The following is a 20,077-nucleotide window of genomic DNA, read 5'->3' as shown; positions in this document are numbered from 1 at the left end:
ACTTTCAGCAAAGATTTATCCCAGCAAGAAAGACTCTTTTGAGAAGGATACACCATTCATGGCTGAATAAGAATGTTTAGGATAGTATCAAATTGAAAGAAACACTGTATAAATCCGCACAGATTAATGGTAGGTCTGTAGATTGGTCAAATTTTAAGAACCAGCAAAGAATGACTTAAAAAAAAGGAGAAAGAAGAGAGAGAGAGAAAGCTAGCTAGTAATATAAAAGCAGATAGTAAGAATTTCTACAAGTATTTAAATAGGAAAAGAGCAACTAAAGCTAGTGTTGGTCCACTGGGGAGAGAGCCTGAAGAATTGATGATGGAAAACAGGCAGAGATGTTGAACAGGTATTTTGTCAGTCTTCACTGTAGAAGACTTGGAAAGCTCCCCAATTTTGCTTGAAAATTAAGAGGTGAACGGGAGGGAGGAATTTTAAAATTGCCATGACTTGGGATAAGGTGCTGGGAAAACTGTTAGACCTAAAGGCTGACAAGTCCCCAGGACCAGATGGTCTGTATCCTAGGGTCTTAATAGAATTGGCTGCAGAGATGATAGATGCATTGGTTATAATCTTCCAAAATTCCTTAGATTCTGGAAGGGTTGCTGTGAATTGGAAAATGGCTAATGTCACACATTTATTCAAGAAAGGGGGGTACAGAAAGCAGGAAACTACAGGCCAGTTAGGCTAACAGCTGTCATAGGGAAATTGCTGGAATCCAGCATTAAGGAGGTTATAGCAGGTTACTTAAAGGATAATAATTTGATCAGGCAGAATCAGCATGGATTTGTGAAATCGTGTTTAACTAATCTATTCGGGTTTTTTGAGGAAACAACAAGCAAGGTGGATAAAGTGGGACCTGTAGATGTGGTGTACTTGGATTTCCAGAAGGCATTTGATAAGATGCCACACCAAGATTACATAGTATAGGGGGTAATGTATTAGCATGGTTAAAAGATTAGCTAGCTAACAGGAAGCAGACAGTATGGATAAATGGCTCTTTTCCGGGTTGGCAAGCTGTTACTGATGGAGTGCCAAAGGGATCAGTGCTGGCGCCTGAACTATTTGCAATCTACACCAATGTTTTGAATGAAAGGACTGAATGTATGGTAGCTACATTTGCTGTTGCCACCAAGGTAGGTAGGAAAGTAAGTTGTCAAGTGGAGGTTGAGAGTCTGCAAAGGGATATAGACAGGTTAAGTGAGTGGGAAAAAATTTGGTAGATGGAGTATAATGTGGAAAAACGTGAACAAGTACAAAAATACCTGGAAAAGCTCAGCAGGTCTGACAGCATCTGCGGAGAGGAATACAATTAACGTTTCTAGTCCGAATGACTCTTCATCAGAACTAAGGGAAAATAGGAAAAAGGTGAAATATAAGCTGGTTTAAGGTGGGTTGCGGTGGGACAGGTAGAGCTGGATAGAGGACCACTGATAGGTGAAGATAGCCAAAAGATGTCATAGATAAAAGGACAAAGAGGTGTTGATGGTGGTGATATTAGCTAAGAAATGTGCTAATGGGGACATTAAGGGTGGAAAGCAGGATGAGCAAGGGACAGATAGCCCTAGTGGGGGTGGGGTGGGGTGAAGGAATCGAAATAGGCTAAAAGGTAGAGATAGAACAATGGATGGAAATACATTTAAAAATAATGGAAATAAGTGGGAAACGAAAAATATATATAAATTATTGGAAAAGGGGAGATCGGAAAAGGGATGGGGAAGGAGGAGAGAGTTCATGATCTAAAGTTGTTGAAAGATGTCAACTTGCTCACTTTGGCAGGAAAAATAGAAAAGCGGTATGCTATTTAAATGGAGAGAGATTGCAGAACATGGTGGTACAGGGGGATCTGGATGTTCTGGTACATGAATCACAATAGGTTAGTATGCAGGAACTGCAAGTGATTAGGAAGGCAAATAGAATGCTGGTGTTTATTGTCAGGGCAATGGAATATAAAAGTAGGAAGATTTACTGCAGCTGTGTAGAGCCATGGTGAGACCACATCTGGAATATTGTGTACAGATTTGGCCTCCTTGTTTGAAAAAAAGGTATTAATTGCGGTAGCAGTTCAGAGAAAGTTCAATCAACTTATTCCTGGGATGAGGGACTTGTCTTAAGTAGAAAGGTTGAACAGGTTGGGCCTATATCTATAGGAGTTCAGAAGAATGAAAAGTGATCTTATTGAAATATTAGATCCTGAAGGGATTTAATAGGATGGACACTGGAAAGTTGCTTCCACTTGTCAGGGGGACTAGAACCAGGGGACACAGTTTAAGAATAAGAGGTCGACCGTTTAAGATGGACATAAGGAGAATTTTTTTTTTTTTTTTTTGAGGGTCAGTCTAAAATTAGAATGTGGAATCCTCTTCCCCAGAAAGCAGTGGAGGCTGGGTCATTGAATTTATTGAAGGCAGAATTAGATTTTTGATAGACCAGGGTATTGTGGGGGGGGGGGGGGTGGCAGCAGACAGCATAGTGGAGTTGAGGCATAATCAGATCAGCCGTGATCTTATTGAATGGTGGAGCAAGTGTGAAGGGCTGAATGGCCTGCTCCTAAGTCCTATGTTCCTAAGTCAGCCATTTTTTGGAGTGGGGCAGAAGGGAGAGCTGACTCATTCGAGGCCCTTCCAATGAACCCTCTGGCCTACCCTTTTATTCCCCACCATTTCATCTCCGAATAACTGGCATATTGTTTTTCCTTTAGGCTTACATAGGGTACAGTGATGAACTACAAAGCAGTTCTAACTCCCTTACAGTGTTTTGCGCAAAAATTGTTGTAAGCCCCCACTGCGCAAACATGCTTGCACATACACCTTTGTTTCTTCAACATGTTTGTTACCTTGACTAGAATCAATAGAGATGAAAAAAATCTAATGCTACAGGGGGAAGGGTTAGCATGTAATTGAGGTCACTTTGGGCCATTTCTTTGTGGCCAATATTTTGGGGAAAGATCTTCCTGCCAAAACATTGATCTGTCGTTTTCTCTCTTTAGATAGTGTAAGTTCCACTTCTACTTTAAGCAGAGCCAACATTTGATGATATGTGAAATTGGGACATCCAAAAAAGATTTGATTAATGCATTTGTTCACTATTAATTTGTTTAAAGAAACACTCCCATTGTATCATGTTCATCTTTTCCATGTACCTGTGACATGTGATAGCAGCAATCTTGCATGTTGACCATAAAAGTTGTGACTGATAAGTATGTTGGGTAATCATGGTGTTTCCTTCCCCTCTAAGGGCGTCAGCCATTGCGCTTCCAGGAAGATCTTCTATCATCAGCAGTGGCAGAACTAAATTACGGTCTGTGTCTCATGCTAAAAGAAGCTCGCAATGCAGAGGGTGAGGCATACAACCCGGACATGGTGTATTATATATGTCTCTGCATACAAAAGGTACAGCCCGTTGACTGAATATATGCATAGCAATCCAGAATTTTCAAACAACTGTGGCATTCAGTAGGAGAAATTTATTGTTAAAATGGAGAGTATATGTGTGCATACATTGTGAGTGAAAAAGGATATAGAATGCTATCTCTTTTATCAGGTAACAGTGGCAGTTTTCACTACTAATGTTTCCTTTGTAAAATAAAATTGGCTATGCCAGAAATCGCTAATTAATGGCAAATTGTTAAATATGCCCAACAGGCCAGGCTGTAAATATGAAGAGAAAAAAAATGAGTTAGCATATGCACTTTTCAAAACAGTACACAAAAGTATTGCACCCAGGACATAAAACTGTCTTTCTCTTGACCGAGATCTGTGTATATCTTTATATTTTGGTTTAGAATCCTTTTTTAATGTATCCATTTCTCTGACAAACATGTGACTGCACTGTCATCAGCAATATGCCTGGGTTACTGCAGCTGGAAGTGCTGCTGAATGACAAAGCAAAATGGTGTTTTCTGTCTTACCTTCCATTTGGGGTCTGTCCTCTTGAGACAACTTTTAAATGCCTACAGCTGTGCACAGCACAGCCAGAGTTATATGCAATGTACAACACACAAACAGGCCGCTGAGCCCAACTGGCCTGGGTCCATGTACATGCTCCAAATGAACCTTCTCCACTAGTTACTTCATCTCACCCTTTTGGCGTATTCTATTTCTTTCTCATTCATGCATTTATCCAGCTCCTGGGGGAAATGGTAGCATAGTGGTATTGTCACTGGGCTAGCAATCCAGGGACTCTGGGGACCTGGGTTTGAATGCCACCGTGGTGGAATTTGAATTCAATCAATAAAATCTGGAATTAAAAGTCTAATGATGGCCGTTGTCAACTCGTCATAAAAGTCCATCGGGTTCACTAATGCCTTTTAGAGAAGGAAATCTGTTGTCCTTACCTAGCCTGGCCTACGTGTGACTCCAGACTCGCAGCAATGTAGTTTGTTTTTAAATTCATTCACAGAATGTGGGCTTCGCTGGCTGGGCCAGCATTTATTGCCCATCCCTAGTTGCCCTTGAGAAGGTGGTAGTGAGCTGCCTTCTTGAACCACTACAGTGCTGTTAGGAAGGGAGTTCAGGATTTTGACCCAGTGACAGTGAAGGAACAGTGATATATTTTCAAGTCGGGCTGGTGAGTGACTTGGAGGAGAACTTCCAGGTGGTGGTGTTCCCATGTGTCTACACCCTTGTCCTTCTAGATGGTAGTCGTCATGGGTTTGGAGCCTTGGTGAATTCCTGCAGTGCATCATGTAGCTGGTACACACTGCTGCTGCTACTGTCGATGATAGAGGGAGTGAATGTTTCTGGATTGTGGTGCCAATTGGATGGTGTCAAGCTTCTTGAGCATTGTGGGAGCTATACTCATCCAGGCAAGAGGAGTATCCCATCGCACTCCTGCCTTGTAGATGGGGGACAGGCTTTGGGGAATCAGGAGGTAAGTTACTCGTCAAAGTTCTTAGCCTCTGACCTTATTGTTTGATTAATTTAATGCATTTCAATAATTTCATTTATTGTCCATTCCTAATTTTAAGAGTCAGAGACCAGATCAGGAAAGAATGGCAGATTTCCTTCCCTAAAGGACATTAGTTTTTACAACAATGGTTTCATAGCTTCATGGCATTAATTTTTATTGAATTCAAATTCCATTATCTGCCATGGGTTTCAAATCTGGGTCCCCAGGGGATTACCCTGGGTCTCTGGATTACTAGTCCAGCAACAATACCACTACCCAATCGCCTCCCCAAATACTTGTAGCCACAGTATTTATATGGCTAGTCCTTCATTTTCTGGTCAGTGGTAACCCCCAGGATGTTGATAGTGGGAGATTCAGTGATGGTAATGCCACTGAACGTCATGGGGTGATGGTTAGATTCTCTTGTTGGAAATGGTCATTACCTGGCACTCATGTGGTATGAAATTACTTGCCACTTGTCAGCCCAAGCCTAGTCTTGCTGCATTTGGACATGGACTGCTTCAGTATCTGAGGAGTCGCAAATGGTGCTGAACATTGTGAAATCATCAGCGAACATCCCCACTTTAGACCTTATTGATGAAGCAGATGAAGATGGTTGGGCTGAGGACACTACCCTGAGGAACTCCTGCAGTGATGTCCTGGAGCTGAGATGACTGACCTCCAACAACCACAACCATCTTCCTTTGTGCTAGGTATGACTCTAACCAGTGGAGACTTTTCTTCCTGATGCCCAGTGACTCCAGTTTTGCTTGGGCTCCTTGATGCCACACTCAGTCAAATGTAGCTTTGATGCCAAGGGCAATCATTCTTACCTCACCTCAGGAGTTCAGCTCTTTTGTCCATGGTTGAGCCAAGGCAGTAATGAGGTGAGGAGCTGAGTTGCCCTGGCAGAACCCAAACTGGGTGTCAGTGAGCAGGTTATTGCTAAGTAAGTGTCACTTGATAGCACTGTTGATGGCTCCTTCCATTAATGATGATTGAGAGTAGACTGATGGGGCAGTAATTGGCCGGGTTGGATTTGTCCTACTTTTTACCTGTGCAATTTTCTACGTAGCTGGGTAGATGCCAGTGTTGTAGCTGTACTGGAACAGCTTGGCTAGGGGCGCAGCAAGTTCCAGAACACAAGTCTTCAGTACTATTGTCGGAACATCGTCAGGGTCCATAGCCTTTGCAGTATCCAGTGCCTTCAGCTGTTTCTTGATACCATGTGGAGTGAATCAGTGCTCTCTGCAAGCCACTCGGTTGGATCAAACTGCTAGAAAATCAATAAGGAATGAAACCAGACAGACTACTCGGCATCGACCTGGGCACCGGAAGCGACAACAACAAACCCAGCCCTGTCAACCCTGCAAAGTCATCCTCACTGAAACCTGGGGGATTGTGCCAAAATTGGGAGAGGTGCCCCACAGACTAGTCAAGCAACAGCCTGACACAGTCATTCTCACGGAATCATACCTTACAACTAACATCCCAGGCACCACCATCACCAACCCTGGGTATGTCCTGTCCCATCGGCAAGACAGGCCCAGCAGAAGTGGCAGCAGTATGGTATACACTTGGGAGGGAGATAACGTGGGAGTCCATATCATAGACTCCAGACTCCATGACATGAGCAAGGACGCCTCCTGCTGATAACCATGCACTGTTCTCTGCCCCCTGCCAGCTGATGAATCAGTACTCCTCTATATTGAAGGAGGAAGCACCAAGGGTGCAGAATGTACTCTGGGTGGGAGGGCATCAATGCCCATCATCAAGAGTGACTTGGTAGCACCACTACTGCCCGAGCTGGCTGGTCATAGGACACAGCTGCTAAACTGGGTCTGCAGCAGTTGGTGAGGGAACCAACAAGAGGGAAAAACATACTTAACCTCATCCTCACCAACCTGCCTGCTGCAGATGCATCTGTCCATGACAATATCGATAGGAGTGACCACTGCACAGTCCTTGTGCAGACCAAGTCCCGCCTTCACATTGAGGATACCCTCCATCATATTGTGTGCTAAATGGGAAAGATTTCAAGCAGATCTAGCAACTCTGATGGACATCCAAGAGGTGCTGTGGCCCATCAGCATCAAAATTGTGCTCCACCACAATCTGTAACTTCATGGCCTGGCATATCCCCCACTCTACCATTACCATCAAGCCAGGGGATCAACCCTGGTTCAATGAAGAGTGCAGGGGGGCATGCCAGGAGCAGCACCAGGCTTACCTAAAAATGAGGTGTCAACCTGGTGAAGCTACAACACATGACTACTTGCGTACCAAACAGCATAAGCTGCAAGTGATAGAGCTAAGCTTTTCCACAAACAACAGTTCAGATCTGAGCTCTGCAGTCCTGTCGCATCCAGTTGTGAATGGTGGTGGACAATCAAACAACCCACTGGTGGAGGAGGCGCCATAACTATCCCCATCCTTAATGATGGGGGAGACCAGCACATCAGTGCAAAAGATAAGGCTGAAACATTCGCAACAATCTTCAGCCAGAAGTGCCGAGTCATTTCTGCTTCCTCTGGAGACCCCCAGCATCACTGATGCCAGTCTTCAGCCAATTTGATTCACTCCACATGATATTAAGAAACGGCTGAAGGCACTGGATACTGCAAAGACTACGGGCCCTGACAATATTCCAGCAATCGTACTGTACCCTTGTGCTCCAGAACTTGCTGTGCCCCTAGCCAAGCTGTTCCAGTACAGCTACAACACTGGCATATACCCGGCTATATGGAAAATTGCTCAGGTATGACTGTACACAAAAAGCAGGACACATCCAACCCAGCCAATTACTGCCCCATCAGTCTACTCTCCATCATCAGTAAAGTGATGAAAGGCAGCATTTGACTGAGTGTGACATCAAGGAGCCCTAGCAAAACTGTAGTCAGCAGGAATCGGGGAAAAACTCTCTACTGGTTGGAGTCACACCCAGCATAAGGGAAGATAGTTGTGGTGGTTGGGGGTCAATCATCTCAGCTCCAGGATATCACTGCAGGAGCTCCTCAGCCTAGTGTCTGAGCCCCAAGTATTTTTTAGCTGGTTCATCAATGACCTTCCTTCCATCATAAGATCTAAAGTGGGGATGTTCGCTAATGATTGCACAATGTTCAGCACCATTCACGGTTCCTTAGAAACTGAAGCAGTCCATGTCCAAATGCAGCAAAACCTGGACGATATCCAGGCTTGGGCTGACCAGAGGCAAGTAACATTCATGCTGCAGAAGTGCCAGGCAATGACCATCTCCAATAAGAGAGAATCTAATTATCGCCCGTTGACATTCAATGGCATTATAATCGCTGCATCTACCGCTATCAACATCCTGGGGGTTACCATTGACCAGAAACTGGCCTGGACCAGTCATATAAATACTGTGGCTACAAGAGCAGGTCAGAGGCTAGGAAATCTGCAGAGTGTAACTCACCACCTTACTCTCCAAAGCCTGTCCACCATCTACAAGGCACAAGTCAGGGGTCTGATGGAATGCTGTTCACTTGCTTGGATCGGTGCAGCTCAACAACGCTGAGGAAGCTCAGCACCTCCAGGACACATCAGCCCCACTTGGTTGACATTCACTCCCTCCACCACCAATGCACAGTAGCAGTAGTATGTACATCTAGAAGATGCACTGCAGGAACTCACCAAGGCTCCTTTGACAGCACCTTCCAAACCCGTGACCACTACCATCCAGAAAAGCGAGAGCAGCTGACAGATGGGAACACCACCAATTAGAAGTTCTGCTCCAAGCCACACAGCAGTCTGACTTGGAAATATACCACCATTCCCTCACTGCCGCTGGGTCAAAATCCTGGAACTCTTTCTCCACCCCCCCCCCCCCCCCCCCCCCACACAAACAGCACTGTAGCTGTACCTACACAACATGCACTGCAGTGATTTAGGGAGGCAACTCGCAACCACCTTCTTGAAGGCAACTAGGAATGGGAAATAAATAAAGGCAAAATACTGCGGATGCTGAAACAAAAACAAAAAATGCTTGATGATGACATCCTGTTGGTGGAGAATACCACTCATGTTGCTACTGCATAGTAGCAGCATGAAATAGCTAGTTTCATCTGTTGCTCAAAATTTTGAAATACCTTTGCCCTTCCAAGATGATCTGAGGAGAACTGGGCACTTTTCAGGACTGAAAGTGACAGCCTTGGGCCCAATCATGAGTTTAGGTGATATACAGTGCAAAAAGATCGGATCAGGGTAGCTATTATCCTGCAGGATGTCTTTGGATATCTTAGTGATCTAGACCAGCCACCATGAATCAGTATTCATTGAGTTTATGAACTCGGCAACTCGCGCAGTTGAGCTCAGCTTTAACAACACCATGTCTGCCCAAATAGATAGTGTTGCCATGGGATCCCCTCTAGGCACAACTCTCCCAAACATCTTTGTTGGGTTCCATGAGAAAAGTGTCCTCGATGGAATGACACCCAACCTCCCACCCCTCGCATATTCCTGATATGTGGATGATACGTTTGCTATATTTAAATCTGCAGCTGCATTTAATAATTTCTTTGCATATTTTAATGGGCTCCATCCTGTGCTCAAATTCACCTTTGAAATGGAGTGCCAAATGAACTCCCTTTCCTTGACCCTACTGGTTAAGAAATCTACCAGGGGGTTCTCTGCCATGGTCTACCGCAAGCCTACCTTCACTGGTCAACATATGCGTTGGGATTCATACAGTTCCACACGCTATAGGATTGGTCTCATCAGCAACCTTGTAAACAGAGCTGAGCCATTTGCTAATAGTGCCAAGCTTAATGCTGAAGTTGGGCACATCAAAGAAATCCTGCAGGACAATGGCTACCCCAATCAGACCATTTTATGTTGTATATCACATAAACACGTGAACAGGCCCAAGGCTGTCACGTTCAGCCCTGAACAGTGTCCAGTCTACCTCAGATTACCCTGGAAAGGCAAAGGTATCTCAAAAATTTGAGTAACAGGTGAAACTAGCTGTTTCACGCCGCTCTATGAGTAGCAGTATGAGTGGTATTCTCCGCTAACAAGATGCTGCCGTCAAGCCAAAAATACGTTCTGCCTATCTCGCACAAATAATGTGGTATATGAATTTCAGTGCCAGTGTGATGCTAGGTACATAGGCCATATGTTCCAAAGACTGGCAGATAGTATCAAACATGTCTCAGCCGCTGTTTGCAACAGGCAAGGTACAGACCATACCCAACCAGCTGTGCTTGCAAAACTCAAAATAGTGCCCAACATTAGATGTGATTCCACAATTGGACAACATTTGCTAAATAAAATTCAATGTGCTCAGAATAATGCTGACAACCAATTTAAGATTTTCAGTCGAGCTCGCATTGTTGCACATTAGCTTGTACTGGAAGCTACTTATATTAATATACAGGGTCCTGTTCTTTGCAGACAGAGCATGTACATACATTGTGCCTGTTTCATCTAAATAAAATAAGTGACAGCCATTTGTTGGTTCATTCTCCAGGAAAATGCCTTGACCAATCGGAGTCAAACTGCCAGGTTTAAATTGCAAACAATGCTTGGCAGTTAATTGTCAGCCACCATCAACTGGTGCATTCTCAAGGCAATACCTCTTGCAATCACAGTCCACTTGCCAACCAATCAGCACTTCTCATACAATATAATTTTTTTGTTTTCCCTGCCATTGATGTTTTCTTTGCAAATTGTCCTGATGAGTGCAAGACGAAAAGCTTCAACCAAAATTATTCCTTTTTCAGCAATACTCAAGTTCTGTACCACCAAACGTTTTTTAAAAAGCATTTTCCACTCCAATTTACCCTGCTCCATATATCTGAAGCACAATACAAGTTTTACACATGGCTGATTTCAATATGAACAAAGCCTGTGCACACCAATTGTAGATGTGCTAAATGCTATATTTATTTCATTTTTATGGAAATTTTCTTGTTTTATTTTGAAATTTTTTTCAGTACCTATTTGAAAATGGCAGGGTAGATGATATATTTTCAGATATCTACTATACAAAGTTCACTGAGAAATTACAAGAGGTGTTGAAGGATTGGCAACCTCAGATCAGCTCTTTGGGTAAGTGAATATTTATGTCCATATATTCCTCCAGGTAGTACATGAGATGGGTATGGGGGGCAGTTTTAAGCAGCATTTGTGTTAGTTATTTTTGCTTAAAAACAGTACTTAATGCTAAACCAATGACACCAAAAGACATGTCCAAGTGTTTGAGGGCTTTGTTAGATTTTCATATGCTATCACCCAAGTAAGTAAACTGCAATTAATTTTTCTGCCCTACAGATTGGGGAATTGAGAGCTTATCTCTTGATTATGCTACCAAATGCATTCTGAATGTGCATGTACGCTTTAGTAAGAAGCACATTTATATTTCCTCTGTACGTACATCAATTTGGTTAGAAACATTGCAAATATAAAACCCAATCCTTCCTATTTAACAATTGCTGTGTACCTCTTGTTTCTTGAATCCTTATTAACCATCAGAACATCTCGAGGTTAGCTGAAAAACTGCCAGGATTTTTTGAGAATGCTCTATTTAAAATAAAAGACACCTCATTTCAACATCACAGTGGCATCTTATTAACTGCTTCTTTGTGCTCTGAGTTATAATGGTTATTTCAGCCACTTGATTGAGAACTAACTGAATTCCCTCTGAAAAGAATGTTAATCAAACATTTAGGGTGGGCATTGATATTCACAACCAAGCTGGGAGTTCTTACTAGTTAAATATATAGCACTGCTTGCAAAATAGTTAATGTCAAGTCTGAAAGTAAATACAGCACTGTATTGTTTAATAGGTTACCTGATCCCCAGCCACATCACAGAGGAGATGCTGTGGGAATGCAAGCAGCTTGGTGCTCATTCACCTTCCACCCTCCTTACAACTCTTATGTTCTTCAACACCAAGTGAGTTTCCCTTTTAAGTTACTTGAACCTGAAATTCTTAATCCTTGAGCATTTGCTTATTCTGGATGCGAGGAGCCCAACATATATTATTCCCTGGTTTTCTCTTTCAGATGCTATGAACTGTTGAGTATTTTAGCATTCTGTTTTTATTCATGTTTGCTATTTCTAACTTCATCGGAATTATTTTTTAAAGAGCACCAGAAGTGGAATGAGGGGCCTTTTAGCTGTTTCACCTAATATAGGCTGCATCTTTACAATTGAAGAAAGTCTCAGAAATAATCCTGATTAAACTTGTCCTTGATTATAAAACTGAAGCTTTTTATTACAACCATTCCCCTTGGCGTTTAATTTTTTTCCCCCATGTTAAACTGTACGGTAATCTAAAATGATTCTCTTCCTTTTGTCCACATTCCTGTTCGAACAGAAGTTATAGAATAGAATTTATATTCTTTATTTCCTCCTTCAATGTCATTTAGGGAAGGAAATCTGCTGTCCTTGCTGGGTTGGCCTACATGTGATTGCAGATCCACAACAATGTGGTTGACTCTTAAAAGCCCTTTGAATGAGGGATGGACAATAAATGCTGGCCTAGCCAGCAACGCCCACATCCCATGAATGAATAAAAATAAAAAAAAAATGTTAAGAAGTAGAATGATGGAGTTGATGATCCGAACCACTTACCTTGTTCATCCTATAAATAGAGCCTCAGACTAATCCGGTACACTTATTTTCTGATATTTAAATAAGGTTTTAAGTCTATATAGTAATTGGATAGTTTCAAATGCCTTGCACAAGCTTGGAACCTTTATCTCTGACTCTGTGCATTTCAATTAAACATCACCAAAATAGATTGACTTTCTTTTGTGAAGGGCTTTCATCTTGAAGTTGCATCCCATAGGGTACCAGAATCCATTAGTTAGGGGAATGCTAAATGAATTGCCAATGTAATAAGTTCCCAAAAAGTTAGTGATCCATTGTAGGTGCACTTGTAAGAAAGGCAGCTTGCAGTGAACCAGAGAAGCTGGCTTACGAAAGGAAAATCAAGTGTAACCAATTTATTGGGGTTCTTTGAAGGAGTAACATGCGCTGTGGATAAAGGGGAGCCTGTAGATGTACTATACATGGATTTCCAGAAGGCATTTGATAAGATGCCACATCAAAGGTTATTGCAGAAAAATAAAAGCTCATGGTGTAGGTGGTAACATATTAACATGGACAGAAGATTGGCTGGCAGAATATAGAGCATGCATAAATGGGTATTTTTCTGATTGGCAGGATGTGATGGGGCCTCAATGTTTTTACAATTTATATCAATTACTTAAATGAGGGGGGCAATGGCATGGTAGCCACGTTTGCAGATGACACTAAGATATGTAGGAAAGTATATTATGAAGAGGACATGAGGAGGTTGCAGATGGATAGAGATAGGTTGAGTGAGTGGGCAAAAATCTGGCAAATGGAGTATAATGTGAGAAATTGTGAAGTAGTTCACTTTGGCAGGCAAAATGAAAAAGCATAATACTTAAACGGAGAACGCCTGCAGAATTCCGAGGTGCAAAAGAATTTTGGTGTTCTAGTGCATGAGTCACAAAGTTATTATGCAGGTGCAGCAAGTAATTAAGAAGGCTAATGGAATGCTATCCTTTATTACGAGAGGAATTGAACATAAAAGTAAGGATATTATGCTTCAGTTATACAGGTCATTGGTGAGACCATATCTAGAATACTGTGTGCAGTTTTGGTCTCCTTATTTAAGAAAGGATGTAAATTTATTGAAGGTGGTTCAGAGGAGGTTTACTAGATTGATACCTGGAATGAGTGGGTTGTCTTATGAGGAAAGGTTGGACAGACTGGGCTTGTTTCCAATGGAGTTTAGAAGAGTTAAGGGGTGATTTGATTGAAGTTTACAAGATCCTGAACGGCCTTGACAAGGTGGATGTGGAAAGGATGTTTCCTCTTGTGTGTGAGTCCAGAACTAGGGGACATTGTTTTGAAATGAGGGATCACCCTTTTAGGACAGAGATGAGGGGAAATTTTTCAGGGTTGTGCAACTTTGGGACACTCTGCCTCCGAAGGTGTTGGAGGCAGAGCCATTGAATATTTTTAAAGCGGAGGTAGATAAATTCCTTTAGGCAAGGGAATCAATGGTTATCAGGGGTAGATGGGAATGTGGCATTCAAAACACAAACCGATCAGCCATGGTCTTATTGAATGGCAGAGCAGGCCTGAGGGGCTGAATGGCCTACTCCTCCGATTCCATATGTTCGTATGAAATTCCTGTTGTTGCTTGGAACTAAGGCACATATCTATAAAATCAGGAAACATAAAAACCTGTTTTCAATGTCGTAAGCACGATGAGATGGTGTGGACTGAACTAGCTGAAGGTGTTGATCTTCAATCTTTTTTAGTACACATTGTAGCATAAGCTGAGCAGCTAAACAATGTCTTTCTCCTCCTTTAGCTGGAACGCTGAATTATTTTTTTCCAGCTTTGAAGACATATCAGGTGGGCTTAAGTGCTGGTGAGCCTTGGCTGGGAAGCAAATGGCCTGCTCCTTGCACAGCTAGCCTGTTTGGGACAGAAGCATGGAAATTTTTACAGCCATGTGATTGTTTTTCTTTCTACTCAGGTACTTCCTATTGAAGAGTGTAGAACAACACATGAAACTAGCATTCTCAAAAGTAGTTCGACAGACAAAGAAAAGCCCTGTGAATCCCAAGGATAAAAGCACAAGTATTCGCTATTTGAAGGCATTGGGCCTGCATCAAACAGGGCAGAAAGGTTGGTGTCTTTTTAAGTTTACTGTTAACTATGCATCAGCTCAGCAGCAAAGTGGATTGAAGAAAAGATCTGTATTTTTGCATATTTCCTGACTGGTTCTACTCTGTATCAAAACAGAAGCTAAATATTGGAGATCTGATTTTTTTTTTTTCAAAATCCAACCAGTGTTGAATATACAATTGAGGGTCTTAACACTGGGGAAGGTAGATTAACATTTCGGGTGGATCCCTTCTTGGCAAAACATTAACCTGCCTTTTGTTTCAGTTGCTGAATTCCAGAAATTTTATTTTGTTTCATAATCCATTTCACACCGACAATCTCTGCCTGAGACGTTTATCGCATGGATAGTGATCGTTTGCTGCCACAATACTAAAGGTTTGGAGAAAGTACTGCGAGCTTCATAGGAAGATTTGTCTGCTAATGTTCATTGTTAGTGGGATCCCATCTTACTGTGTGCTGCAGAACTAGGTCATACCATGATCAATTTGTGTTCAAGAAATGCACTTGGCACATTTTTCCGTGCTTTCTCCCTTTGCATCAGAGGCAGGGCTGGAAATGCCAGCAATGCTCAAATGTTTTAATATACTGCATCTGAAAGGAAACCATCAGAGTTCTTCCATCTCATGAAATATTTCTGCTGCCCCTGTAAATGCTGTTCTTAGAGTGAACTTCATTTGTGTGTTGTGGGTTCGCGACGAGCCTTAGAATATTCAAAGAATATGCACCAACCCAGTAGGTTGAAGACATTGCAATTTAGTACTAGTGGTCTCTAAGTATAAACATATTATAAGTTTCTTTCCAGAACAGCCTCATGCAAGCTTTGATTTGGCACAGTCAATTGTGTTTTCAAGTACACGAGCTGGCTGAATAAATAGCTCTCTACACTTGAAATGTAAGTACTGAAGGGAGAATGAATCAGAACCAGTTTTTGAACTAATAGAACTTCAAACTATGAGAGATTGGCCACAGGAACATCAGGTTAGTCAAGTCTGGAGGTGCCAGAGGGTTTCAGGAGCTGAGGGAGTTATGTTTGAGGCAGGAGAGATGATCTTTGCAGTGAATTTATAAATGCGCTTTCCAAAAGGGTGGTGGAAGCAGATTCAACAGTAACTTTGAAAAGGAAATTGGATAAATTAAGTGGTTGAAATGGCAAAACATGGTCTTTAAAGTAGCTGGCACAGACGCAATGAACTGAATTGCCTCCCTTGCTTGTACACCTTTCTGTACTGTACCCAGCACTCGTGCTTGCTGACTTGCATGCATCCAGTGTATTAAAGTCTTGATTTTAAAATTCTCATTTTTGTTCAAATGCCTTCATGGCCTTGCCCTCCTTTTTTCCCTCTTTTCCTACCATCCTCCAAATCTCTCTCTCTAATTTCCTCCAGTCCTCAATCCTCCCATATCTCTCTGCTGCTCCATTTCTAGCCATGCTTATTCCCAAATTTAATCATTCTGCCATTGGCAACCATGCCTTCAGTTGCCCTGGCCCCAAGTTATGGAATTTCCTCCTTAAAGTCCCCCTCTCTGAGCACCTATTCTAATACTTCCCTGTATTGCTTGGTGTCACATTGTTATCTGTTCCTGGTTCTCACTGTTTACAAGGATGGTGGAAGTGGACACGATGAATGATTTTAAAAAGACAATTGGATGGATACTTGTGGGAAATAAACTTTCAGGACTAATTGGATTGTTCTACAGAAAGCAGGCGTGGACTCGATGGACCAAAAGACTTCCTGTGCTGTAATGAGGCTGGTTCTATAATGCTGCTATGGAACACTTTTGGGAAGTTTTTCTGTGGGCGTCAGCTGTTGCTCAATGGGTTGCTCACTTGCCTCAGAATCATATGATAGGTTCAAGTCCTACTCCAGAGACTTGAGCGTAAAATTTTAGGCTAGCGCTTCAGTGCAGTACTGAGCAAGTGCTGCACTGTCAGAGGTTTCGTCTTTCTGATGAGATGTTAAGTTGTGGCCCCATCTGTACGATCCCGTGATACCAAGCAATACAGGGAAGTATTAGAATAGGTGCTCAGAGAGGGGGACTTTAAGGAGGAAATTCCATAACTTGGGGCCGTGGTACTATTTCAAAGAGTGAAGGAGTTATCCCTGGTTTCCTGGCCAATAATTATCCTTTTATCAAAATTATCTGGTTATTATCACATTACTGTTTGTGGGAGTTTGCTGTTGACAAATTAGCTGCTGTATTTCCTACATTACAACAGTAACTGCACTTCCTAAAAATCTTTTCAGCCAGTGAAGTACTTATGAAGTCCTGAGATGATAATAAGTGCTCAATAAATGTATGTTTCTATGAAAATAAGGCATTGGAATCAGATAGATGGGGGGTGGAGGGAGGGGGTAAGAACTGATCTTTTGGAACCTAAGAATTGCATGGTCAACAAGAGAAGCCATTGCTGGAGATGCTCTGGCTTCAGTCTGATACTTAAGGACCAAATGTGAGCAGTCACTCTGAGTTGACAGTGGTTCCCAATTTGAGAATACAAGCCAAGTTTCTGCAACATTCTCTTATAATTTAAACCTTCAAGCCCTCTATCATTTTTGGTGAATCTGTGCTCTATTTCTTCCAAAGCCAGTATACCTGTCCGAGGTGTGGTTTCCAGAAGTCAACACTACTCCAGATGGATCCTGACCAAAGCTCTGTGCAACTGAAGCATCACTTGCTCGCCTTGAATGCCAGTCCTTTTGCATTAAAGGTCAACATTCCATTAGCTTTCTCTACTTGTGCACTAGCTTTTAATGATTTGTGAGTGTGAACACCCAAATCACTTTACTACTCCACAGTTCCGAGTTTCTCCCCAATTAAGAACCAATTCTGATTGATCTATCTTGGATCCAAAGCAGATAAGCTTGCACTTCCACTATGGAGCTCTTGGCTGGCATGGTTTGACCACTCAATCCATTTGTGTACCTTCTATAACTTCAATCTGCAAAGTTTAGAGGGTCTCCAAACTTACTGCAAGCTAGGATATGTGGCTTTGTTGGAAGATCTGAAAAAATGTTATTTCCCTTTATTCCCTAACCCCCTCCAAAAAAAATCTTGCTTTGAAACCCAATGGGCACCATAGGTTTCACCTGTCATGCTGACGTGCCATACACCTGAGGCAAAACAACATTACAATAGGTTTAGCCACTTAGCTATACATACAAAATGGGAGCAGAGATAGGTCATTTGGCCCCTCAAGCCTGCTCCACCATTCAATAAGATCACGACTGATCTGGTTGTGTTTCCCATCTACCTCCAGTAACCTTTGATTCCATTGGTTAACAAGAATCTTATCAACACTGCCTTAAAAATATTCAATGACCCCGCCTCCACCAGGTTCTGAGGCAGAGAGTTCCAAAGTTGAGAACCCTCAAAATTTCTCCTCATCTCTGTTCTAAAAGGGTGACCCCTAATTTTAAAACAGTGCCCCCTAGTTCTGGACTCACCCACAGAGAAAATATTCTTTCCACATTCACCTTGTCAAGGCTGTTCAGTATCTTATACACTTCAATCAAGGCACTCCTCACTCTTCTAAACTCCACTGGAAACAGGCTCAGTCTGTCCAACCTTTCCTTGTAAGGCAATCTGCTCGTTCCAGGTATCAGTCTAGTAACCTCCACTGAATCGCCTCTAATGCATTTATATCCTTCCTTATGTAAGGAGGTCAAAACTGCACACAATATTCGAGATACAGTCTCACCAATGCCCAGTGTAACTGAAGCGTAACATCCTTACTTTTATGTTCAATTGCTCTCGTAATAAAGGATAGCATTCCATTAGCCACCTTGGTTACTGGCATACTAACTTTGTGACTCATGCACTAGAACACCTAGACCCCTCTGCACCTCGGAATTCTGCAGCTGTTCTCTGTCTAAGTAATACTCTGCTTTTTTATTCTTCCTACCAAGGTGAACAACTTCACTGTTTCCCATATCATATTCCATCTGGCAGATTTTTTGCCCACTCACTCAACCTATCTATTCCCTTCTGCAACTTCCTTATATCCTCTTCACAGCATACATACTTTCTTACCTACCTTTGCATCATCTGCAAGTTTAGCAACCGTGCCTTCGGTTCCCTTGTCTATGTTATTGGTATAAATTGTAAAAAGTTGAGGCCCCAGTGCAGACCCCTGTGGGACTCCACTTATCACACCCTGCCAATCAGAAAAAGACCCAATAATGCATACTCTATTTTCTGCCAGCCAGCCAATCTTCTGTCCATGCTAATGTTACCCCCTACACCATGAGTTGTTATTTTCTGCAATAACCTTTGATGTGGCACCTTATCAAATGCCTTCTAGAAATCCAAGTGCAGTAATCCTACAGGCTCCTCTTTATGCACAGCGCATGTTACTCCTTCAAAGAACACCAATAATCGTTTTTTCTTATTCATTCATGGGATGTGGGCTTCGCTGGCTGGGTCAGCATTTATTGCCCATCCCAAGTTGCCCTTGAGAAGGTGGTGGTGAGCTGCCTTCTTGAACCACTGCAGTCCATGTGATGTAGGTACACCTACAGTGCTGTTAGGGAGGGAGTTCCAGGATTTTGACCCAGCGACAGTGAAGGAACAGCGATATGTTTCCAAGTCAGGATGGTGAGTGACTTGGAGGGGAACATCCAGGTGGTGGTTTTCCCATCTATCTGCTGCCCTTGTCCTTCTAGGTGGTAGTGGTCGTGGGTTTGGATGGTGCTGTCTAAGGAGCCTTGGTGAATTCCTGCAGTGCATCTTGTAGATGGTACACACTGCTGCCGTTGTGCGTCAGTGGTGGAAGGAGTGAATGTTTGTGGGTGTGGTGCCAATCAAGCAGACTGCTTTGTCCTGGACAGTGTCCAGCTTCTTCAGTGTTGTAGGAGCTGCATTCATCCAGGCAAGTGGGGGAAGTATTCCATCACACCCTTGACTTGTGCCTTGTAGATGGTGGACAGCTTTGGGGAGACAGGAGGCAAGTTACTCATCACGTGATTCCTAGCCTCTGACCTCTTACAGCCACAGTATTTATGTGACTAGTCAAGTTCAATTTCTAGTCAATGGTAGCCTCCAGGATGTTGATAGTGAGGGATTCAGTGATGGTAATGCCATTGAACATCAAGGGTTGATGGTTGAGTTCTCTTTTGTTGGAGATGGTCATTGCCTGACACTTGTGTGGTGCGAATGTTACTTGCCACTTGTCAGCCCAAGCCTGGATATTGTCCAGGTCTTGCTGCATTTGGACATGGACTGCTTCAGTATCTGAGGAGTCGTGAATGGTGCTAAACATTGTGCAATCATCAGCGAACATCCCCACTTCTGACCTTATGATGGAAGGAAGGTCATTGATGAAGCAGCTGAAGATGGTTGGGCTGAGGACATTACCCTGAGGAACTCCTGCAGTGATGTCTTGGAGCTGAGATGACTGACCTCCAACAACCACAACAATCTTCCTTTGTGCTAGGTATGACTCCAACCAACAGAGAGTTTTCCCCCTGATTCCAGTTGACTCCAGTTTTTCTGA

General features: G+C 42.7%; 1 protein-coding gene across 3 annotated transcripts in view; it reads left to right on the top strand.

Annotated features, from left to right (window-relative positions):
* The window catches only part of LOC121280169 (glutamine-rich protein 1-like), a 64,099-nt gene that overhangs the window by 31,707 nt on the left and 12,315 nt on the right, over window positions 1-20,077 (top strand). For all 3 annotated transcript variants that reach the window (XM_041191884.1, XM_041191882.1, XM_041191883.1), the window contains 4 exons: window positions 3,238-3,392; window positions 10,842-10,956; window positions 11,694-11,802; window positions 14,432-14,583. In XM_041191884.1, coding sequence (XP_041047818.1) covers window positions 3,238-3,392; window positions 10,842-10,956; window positions 11,694-11,802; window positions 14,432-14,583 — 531 coding nt within the window. The remainder of the gene's footprint in view (window positions 1-3,237; window positions 3,393-10,841; window positions 10,957-11,693; window positions 11,803-14,431; window positions 14,584-20,077) is intronic.

This window comes from Carcharodon carcharias, chromosome 7 (assembly GCF_017639515.1).
Source record: "Carcharodon carcharias isolate sCarCar2 chromosome 7, sCarCar2.pri, whole genome shotgun sequence".
In the NCBI taxonomy this organism is placed as follows: Eukaryota; Metazoa; Chordata; class Chondrichthyes; order Lamniformes; family Lamnidae; genus Carcharodon; species Carcharodon carcharias.
This window is presented reverse-complemented; position numbering and strand designations above follow the sequence as displayed.